This window comes from Plasmodium brasilianum, chromosome 10 (genome assembly GCF_023973825.1).
Source record: "Plasmodium brasilianum strain Bolivian I chromosome 10, whole genome shotgun sequence".
NCBI lineage: Eukaryota > Apicomplexa > Aconoidasida > Haemosporida > Plasmodiidae > Plasmodium > Plasmodium brasilianum.
In genome coordinates this window covers 179,311-189,068 of record NC_090123.1, presented here as the reverse complement: position 1 = coordinate 189,068, position 9,758 = coordinate 179,311, and the positions used below count along the sequence as shown (strand labels likewise).

The 9,758-nt window shown below is 23.7% G+C and overlaps 2 protein-coding genes across 2 annotated transcripts; one reads left to right on the top strand and one right to left on the bottom strand.

Moving 5' to 3' along the window:
• Positions 1-41: 41 nt before the first annotated feature.
• MKS88_003097 (uncharacterized protein) lies at positions 42-4,634 on the bottom strand (the record flags this gene model as incomplete). Its single annotated transcript, XM_067216160.1, has 1 exon — positions 42-4,634. One exon carries the CDS (start codon positions 4,632-4,634, stop codon positions 42-44), a length of 4,593 nt encoding a protein of 1,530 aa, XP_067072835.1.
• A 1,187-nt stretch (positions 4,635-5,821) lies between these two features.
• MKS88_003096 (uncharacterized protein) lies at positions 5,822-9,659 on the top strand (the record flags this gene model as incomplete). Its single annotated transcript, XM_067216158.1, has 6 exons — positions 5,822-6,996; positions 7,795-8,008; positions 8,166-8,349; positions 8,541-8,695; positions 9,128-9,314; positions 9,592-9,659. 6 exons carry the CDS (start codon positions 5,822-5,824, stop codon positions 9,657-9,659), a joined length of 1,983 nt encoding a protein of 660 aa, XP_067072834.1.
• Between the last annotated feature and the right edge of the window lie 99 nt (positions 9,660-9,758).

Below are 9,758 nucleotides of genomic sequence, written 5' to 3'. Positions count from 1 at the left end.
AATCAGACGTTTGCAAAGGTGTATATTTATCTACCCTTTTTTCATAAATTTGAAATATTTTCATACCTTTTTATTTGCTCATATAAGATATTATTTTTTTCTATTAAATTTTTTTTTTTGTTTATATGCTCAAAAAGAATTTTAATGTTTTCGTTAACTTGATATTTTTTATTTGAATACAAATATAAATTAATATAAATGAAAGACAATTTCAAAATTGAATAAACATCTAAATTATGAATGAAGGTTATCAAGACATTTAAGATGTAATGTACATGTTCATCTATAACTCTGTTTCCTCTTAATTTGTTATCATGTTCCAATTTTTCATTAATTTCTGAGTAAAAGTAAATGTACAAGCACTGAATTATTACTTCTTTATTTAAGATATATATATAATTTTTAAATAGGGAAAAGTTAAAATTGTATATTTCTGCTTGTTTAATTCTTTGTTCGTTTTTAACCAGATCAAGCAGAAGGAATAAGATGATAAAAGAGTGGTCGTTAATGTGTGTCGTATGGTCCATTTTTTTTATATTTTTTATTTGATTCGTTTCTTTATGATAGTTGCTAAGGTGTGTATCTTTATCAGTTTCCTTATTTTGCATCACTAGTTGCATGTCATTTTTGCTTGACTTAGCAGTTACTGTTATCTTCTTGGAGTTCGATATTTCCAGCTCCATTTTGCTTTCATCCTTCTCATCATGATGATCATCATTAAATTCCTCTTCTTCTTCTTCTTCTTCTTCTTCCTTTGTCTCTTTATTTTCCATATTTATAAAAGCATTTTCATCATTTACATATATTACATATTCGTTATCTGAAGTGCTAACATCTCTAAAAGGATCATCCGAATCTTCGGCTAATTTTATACCTCCATCTATGTTTAAATAATAAATGTTCTTAGCCATGAAAAAGGTATTGTTTGAACTGGATACAAAATTATACCTTTTCCTTTGATAAACTACTATCCTTTTTAAATGAAATAATTTTACGCAAAAAATTTGAAACATAGTATAAAAAAGTTCTGAGTTGTTAAAGCTGTTTAATATATACAAAAAATACAACACTATATTTAAGTCTACTGTTTGGTTACTTAGAAAGTAATTTAAATACATATTTTTAGAGTTATAGCACAACTCATTTATAAGGTTATCAAAAGTATTTCTTCTTCTAATTTGAAGTAAACACTCGATAAGAGTATTCATTTTGTGTAATGTGTTAAACTTATCTACATTTTTTAAGATAATGTTAATTATAATTGAGTCATTTATAAATAGATTATATTTCCTTAAATGGATTGTAATTTTTAATAAGCTAATAATGTAGTCATATTTTAATAACAATTTTTTTTCTGAATCGATGTACTCATAATTCTTTTTTAAAATGTATTTAAATAGAAATGTATTTACATTGTTTTTTTTTAAAATAAATAAACATAAACTATTTAGATCACTGAGCGAAAGATTGTTTAACAAAGCAGAATTAATTTCAATTGAGTGCAAATACAAGTCTTTAATTTTTTTAAAGAATTCACTATTCAATATGTCGTTATTACTTATCAGTGATTTGTATATGCTTATTATGTTGTTTATTTGGAAGGGGTTTAAACAGAAGGAGTTATTAGCTTGAACATGGCCCCTCAAATAATTGACATCATATGGATTATCATTATTGTGGTTATTTATATCCTTTGTATCGTTATTCCTGTTAGTGCTAATACTTCTTACAATTTTGGACACATGAAAAAAATAAAACTTTTCAATGTCTTCCTTTTTGTTGCACTCGATACTTTCTGTGCTCTTATAATTTATTAGGGAAAAAATAGAATTAGAGATGTACTTAATCTCTTCATCATTGCTTAACAATATTAAATATGAAATAATTTCTTTAAAAGCAAATAAATGGAAATATTGAAAAAAGAATGCGAAAGGTATGTACGAATAATTATTACTATATATACAAATGGCTGATAGCAATATTATGTATTCCTTATTATATAAAAGATAATTTTGTATTACATTTTTTTCTATTTTTCTCAGGATATTATATATACTTGTTTGGACTTGTAAATCTTCGCCATTTAACTTCTGCTCGTTTTTTAATTTTCCAAAATAACTTAAAAAAATAAAGGATGAATTAAAAATTCTTGTTATATCATAAACATTTTGGCACTTTAAAATAAGCTTATTTATTTGTACAAGAATTAGATTATACAATTTCATTAAATGCAATTTATAGACATTCTTTACAATAATGTGACTATTTTTGATATCGTTACCTTTTTTTTTATTACCTATTGTCTCTAACAAAATTTCAGTCCTATCATTAGCTGTAAAGTTAGTAATTATATTTAATTCTTTTGATATGAGACTATTAAGTAAGAGTGATAACAGATGTATATTTAAAAAAGAGAACTTGAGCCATGTAGTTATGCTCTCTTCATTTACGAAACGATAATCATTTAATTTACATTGAATGAATAGAAAAGAAATCATATTTGTTAATTCGTTGTTATGATTCAATTTATTTATAATAAAATTATAATTTTCTAATACCCTGTCATTTGTATGCTGTTTTATTATGCTCTTTTCGTTAACTTTGATAAGATTTATTTTGTTTATATCGTAACTGTATATATTATTTTTAATGTAACAATAAGCGTACAGAATATTTAAGATATTTTTAAAACTCTCAAGTTCATCTTTTTTGTCTATAAATAAATTAATTACATTGTTAAGAAAAGCAAATCTTCTCAGAAAGGTGGAGTAGAACAAAATTTTACATAGGAGACTTATATTTGATCTACTGATATGTATTTTTTTTTCTAATAATTCTTTTTTTAACTTAGAAAAGATGTTATCACATAAGTTTTCAATTTTGCAAAATATATATCCTATTTGTGTTGAAGTTTTGATAGGATTATCGTTAGCTGACAGTGCTATTGCCTTAGCATTATCATTAATTTTATTATACATTTCGTTTTGGGGTATTTTACATGTACTACTTAGTTTCCTATCTTGAGTAATAGAGTTATAGGTATCGGAGGATAATGAATGAACTATTTGCAGCGTTGGTTGTGAATTACATGAATGTCTAGTTGTTTCAGAACAATTCTGCATGTTGTTAGCAAAATTTTGGCTTTTATTTGTACTTTCAAAATAATGCTGATTGTTGAGGCAGATTTTATAGAAAGATCTAATTATGGGGAAAATGTTTTCTACTTGAAAATTGAGTAAATAATTTTTATTTATAACATGAATTAATATAGTGATCATTTGATAATCTAACAGATTTATTTCTGAATATATGTATAGTAATAATGAAGAGGCATAAAAATCTACCTTTTTCCAGCGAAAATATTGTATGCTATAGTTGTATATATTTATATCATTATAAAAAGTGCACATGTCAAATAAAATTTTTACAAGAGCATTATCAGTGAATGGAATAAAATCAGTTGAATTTGTAACATTTTGGTTATTATTGTTATAATTTATATTTTTTTGGTCCTTCACATATATGAAATAATTTAGTAATAAGTTCTCTATATGGTTAACTAATATGTTATTTTTTATTTTCAAAGACTTGAAAACTTGGCATAAGGTTAAAATTTCCTCACATTTTAATAAATTTTTTTTTTTAATTAATAGGTCTATTAAGAAATTTATGTAGACATTATCACTTAAATTTAAATCATTTTTAAATTCTTTTAAATCATTTAAATTAGCTATATTGTTAATATTATAAATGGTGAAATACAGCAATATGTTACAAATATGGTATGGAGAATAACTGACAAATATGTTTCTTATTGTTTTTTTTTTGTCATTATGAACTATGTTCTGATCAAACTTTTCGATACGAACTGAGTCTTCTTTTTCTTTCGACTCATCTATTTCGTTTAAGAATTGTCTAACTATTATGGTAACAAATTCGTTATCTACTATCCTTAGTTTATAAAAGGAATTAAAAAAAATAGAATAAGTTATAACATCAAAAGGTAATTTATTTTGCATTATGATATGTAAAAATTTATTTATTAGTTTCATATCTTTAATTTTTAATTTTGCGTGAGAATTTAATAGGACTGAAAAAGATTTTACATCAATAAATGTGTAATAATTAATTAAGTGGTTGTTAAAATATTTAAATAAATAAACAACATTTTGATTGTTTTCTACATTGCTAATTATATTATATAACTTAACAATTTCTTCAAGGTTAAATTCGTTTAACTTTTTTATTGCTTCTTCTAAAAGACAGTTAAATGTACTATGATATAAATTTAAATTGGCGTTTTCTAAATATAATTTAATTAATAATACAATTTTTGACGGATTAAGAAATTTGTATATCATTTCTACTCTCCTATTAATCTGTTTATAAATAGCTACATTGTTCACACTTTGCTTCTCTAACAAACAACTATATCTGTATAATTCTATGCATTTCATATTGTATATATTCTTGTTAATGTACTTGCTCTTATGTACAAAGGAGTGATTAATTTTTGATAATTGATGCAGATATTCTTTTTTAAAAATACTTTCGTGCCATTGTTTTTTGAATTTACAGTTAATTATTATGTAATAAAAATCAATGCGTAATGTTTTTGGAGCTTTCTGCATCATTTTTCAGATGAAAAATTAATTATAAAATAGTAGTTGGGTGTTACTTTTCTCATGTTTAATAATGAGGGAATTCCTTTTATAGAGAAATGCATAAAAAAGTTATACACAAGGACAAACATGAGTTAATATTTTTTTATTCTTTAAAAAAACAGGGAGAATTCGTAATTACGAAAAGAATGAAGTTAAAAAAGAAGAATCCCAATATGCTAAATATGTTTTGCTTTATTTATATCTTTTTTTATTTTCATTTAATTTTAATATTTTCTACATTTAATTTTTTTTTCACGTTGCAATGTACGAAGATTGAAAGGATTATAAGATATATTATTTACCTCATGGGCTATTTTTTTTGGCATTCAATGCAACAAAGGCAGAGGCAAATCTATATAAATAGTATGCTTGCAAGTGGTACGAACCTATACACATATATACAAACGTGTATAGGTACTTATATACATATATATATATATATGTACTTTTTCTCATTTAAATATGCTTGAAGATAATTTTAGCGCATTAAGTATCTACAATTTAATGAGACTAGGAGTCTTAGCTAAGAAAAAAGGTAATTCGTAATTTTTTTTTGTGAGAATTGTTGGGTAGTGGTTTTCTTTTTTTTTTCCTTCTTTAATATAGTTCATTTGGGCTTTGATTATAAAGAATTAAACGCTTAAAAACTTGACAGTGTTCCCATTTGTCCTTTGAGTAAGGGTGCAAATAAATTAAGTACAAGTGAAAGATAAACGAAGAAATAATAAGATAAATGAAGGGGAAAAAATTAACAGCGTTTTTATTTAAAGCTATTTTTATAATTCTATCCGAAACAGCAGAAATAATAAATATAAAAATTAAAGTGGGGGGGGAGGAAAAAAGAAAAATTATTTTTTAAATTAATGGTGTTTAATAGTGAAAAGGAGGAGAAAAAAAAAGGAAGAACATATTTTTATTTTTTAAAGTGTGTATTTGAGTATTATAACACTTTTGGGAACATAATTATTTATATTTGAAAAAAAAAAAAAAAAAGTACAATATATTTTTGTACTCAAAGAAAAAGAATTCTTAATTATTACATAGTATGGTACAAAATTTATGCCTTTTTTTTCTACATTTACTTTTAGCCTATTTTTAAATAATTTCACTTTTTCAAAATTTATGAAAACTATATATAACTGCAGTTAATTTGTACAATGAGTATATGGTATGCATTTTTCTCTTATGCTATAATAAGCTGTTTGCCAGTATTTGTGTCAAGTTCATTTAATTTTTGCAATTATGGTGAATATTTTAAGAATAATAAATGTTATGTATGTGAAGAAGACAGCTATTCAAGTCATAGGAATTCGGAGAGTTGTTTTAGTTGTCCCCCGTCTAGTTTTAATAAAAAAAGAACATCCAAATTTATTTATGACTGCACATGTGATAATAATTACTATTTAGATTACGTAGGTAATAGGTGCGACTTGTGCTCTTATATAAACAACCATTTCTATTGTAAAAAGAACTTAAATGAATTGCATGTAGATAATTTAGAATCATTTTTTAAACATAAAAATGAAATATCCTTTAAAAATTTTGATAGATGTTCTGTAAAACAAAAGAAAAAGAACATTTACCCATTTATGAATAACATGTATATTTATTGCAAAAGACCCTATGTTTGTTTAGATACTTGTGGAAAATGTGCAGAAAAGAATGAAGGTTTTATATGTAATAATTGTATAAAAAATTATTACAAAAATATATATGTAAAATATGCTAAATGTAAGAAATGTTATCATATTATATTTATTATATTCATTACTATGATTTATTGTATCCTATCTTTAATTTTTTTCATGGTGTTATTTAAATGCATAAATATTAGTCTTTACTTTTATCATTTTGACATTTATGAAAAGGGAACAATATATTTTTTGCATTATTTTCGTGAATTTATGTTTTATTTATCTCTCATTTTGTTGCTAAGTTTTTCAAATGATTTAACAGAAAATGAGAGGGAGAATTATACTTTATACGAAAAAGAGAACAAAGGGGGATTATACCTACATAAGGGGAACTTAAAAGCTCATTATTTTTTGAATATTTATTTGCATAATGCTTTTTATGATTTAATTAAAATCGTTCATTTAAATTTCTTACACTTTATTAAATTAGACTGTTTTCATTTTTATAGTAATCGTTCCAAAATATACATGTTACAAATACTTGTTTTCGTGTGGATAGTATTTTTGTTTACTTGTTTTACCCTAGTGTTTAATTTTATATTTTTGTACTTGAGAAAAGGAGCAAAAAATATGATATTAGAGGAAAGGGGAAATAAAAGTGAATCCTTAAATAATAACAAAATAAAGAGAATCAAAAAGTATATACTTGAAAATTTTAAGGATGAATATATCTATCCATTATTTCTACCTAATTATACTTTTCACAAATATGTAAATGCAATTTTTTTTTATAATAGTGATGTTATAGACTTTTTCAAAACATCTCTTCAAATATATTATTATCAATATATACATATTACTTTATATATTGGTAACTCTTCTATAATGTTTATTTTTCTTTCCTCTTATATATGTATTGGTTTATTTAATTATAATATATCTTATTATGATACGTCAACAGTGTGTTATGATGAATTACATTTAAAAGTTACTAAATTAATGGGTCTACCAATCATTTCTTGTTTTTGTTTTTTATCTTACTTAATAATTTTTATATCCATTTTTAGAACACCACGTTCTTTAAAAAGAAATTATAAATATAAATATATGTATGGGTTTTATACATTTTTATGTAAACAAAACAAATATTATTATTATATACTTAAAATATTGTTAATCAATATTTTGTTTTTATGTATAATGCGACTACCTGATCATTTAAGTTTCCTTATTTTTTTGTCTTTCTTCTTTCTTTTTTTTATTTGTTTATCTATGTTCGTTAATCCTCATATTAAAGTGAAGAATTATAATATCAAATTGGAGAGTTTTTTTTTCATGTTTTTATTTTTTTTAAGTATACAGTTAGAACAATTAAGAATAATAACGTATCATATTGTGTTAAGGATAATTCTTTCTTTCTCTACCTTGTTTATTTATACATTTATATTACTCTATTATTTATATTTCATGTTGAGAGATGTATTTTCTTATTTTAGCTTTTATGCAAAATATGTGAGGATAAAAAAAGACGGTTCTACTACAGAAAATAGAGAAAATATGGATAATTCATTAACCGTTAATTTCTATTTTTATTATTATTTGAAAAATAAAATGAACGTAAATTTGTTCCATTTTGATGAGGGTACGACAGATTTTTCGAAAAGGCACATCGATGAGGTCTTTTTGAAAAATTACGAAGTTGTAACAATGGTGTGTAAGAATGACAGAGAACAAAAGAAAAAAAAAAAAAAAAAAAAAAATACGTAAATAACAAATGGTATATATTCGAACAAATGTAACAAAAAAGCATGACCTAAATGATACACTTATCTTTTTATGTTTTTTTTTTTTTTTTTTTCTTTCGAAGAAACCTCGTAGAGCTATATCAAAGAAGGACATAGGCTACATCTATCATTCGTGTGTTTTAATATCCCCATTCATTGCAGAAACGATTATTCAGTTATTATTTATTACGAAAAATATAAATCATATAATTCGTTTAAGAACAAATAATCCCCACGTCAAAATATACAACTTTTTATTTGAGAATGGTTTAGGCTAAAAAGAATGCAAAGAAAACTTACACTCATATTGTGTTTGCATGCATATGTGTGTGTATGGGTATATGTGTATATGCATATGTACATATATACATATATATACTTACATATATGTACTATATTTGCAAAGCGATAAGAAAAAAGGATCGCTACTTTTATTTCAACATATATTTATTTTTTAGGTTATATTGAAATTCAGAAAACAGCGATTGATAGGTTCATAACAAAAGCGATATGTATTTACAAACAAGTCTTCAAAGGAAATTATTTCTTATTTAGATCAGAAATGATATCTGTGTTCACAGACATTGTTAGAAATCTTAGATGCTTTAAAGATGTAAGTAAAAAAGAAAAAAATAGTAAGAAGCAGGACGATAATTGAAACTATAAAGAAACAAGACTAGTGACAGCAAAAAAAAATAAAAATTAAAATTAACGATAATTATAATGGTGAAAGCAAATGCGATAGCCACAATTAAACAAGATACAACTTAATACACGTTTTTTATTAAATAGTATTCTTCGTTTCATTTTTTTAATTGCTTCTAATATGTTACTGTACTTTTATAACTTCTACAAAAAAGCTAGCGTAATTTTGTATACTACATAAAACTTTAAAAATGTGTAGGAAAGCGTTTTTAATAAGCGCTAAATTTTTTTTAATTATGCACTAAATCAAACTGAACTATTATTTAAAAACCACATTTATAGCATCAAAAAAATGTTAAAACTCGTTTTATATGGGATTACAAATTTTACCATTTTTTAGGTTTACATCAGAGAATGCATTGCTAACCGAATTAGAGAAAAATATAAAATAAATGAAGTTGATAAAAACAAAATGATATATGATGAAAATTATGAGCAAAAACATATTAACACGTTTTTGTACAAGCTCAGACGTTTAGATAAAAATGTGGACAGAAAAAATCAGGAATTTTTTCAACTATTCCCAAGTATTAATTTATACATATGTACATATATATATATATATATATATATATATATATATATATATACACCTATGTGTATGCATATCAGCTGAGCAATCATAATATATTTATATGTGTAAATACCTACATACGCACATAAATATATTCAAATTGCTCATTTTTACTATAATGCAAGGATGAAACGAAAATTATTTATTTTAGTTGGAAAAATAAGTAGTACATTTAATTAATAACTAAACAATGAAATGATGCTTAATGTTTTTAATTTGTCAAATTACAGATATTGGTCATGTTGTACTTAAAAAAGTGAACGGAGGAAGAAAAAAAAAAAAGAGGAGAAATGCATAATTTATATAACTAATAGACAAGTAATTACAAAAAAAAAAAAAAAAATGATACTCTATATGAAATTATTAAACAGATCTGTATAGCTAGTTGTGTACGTTT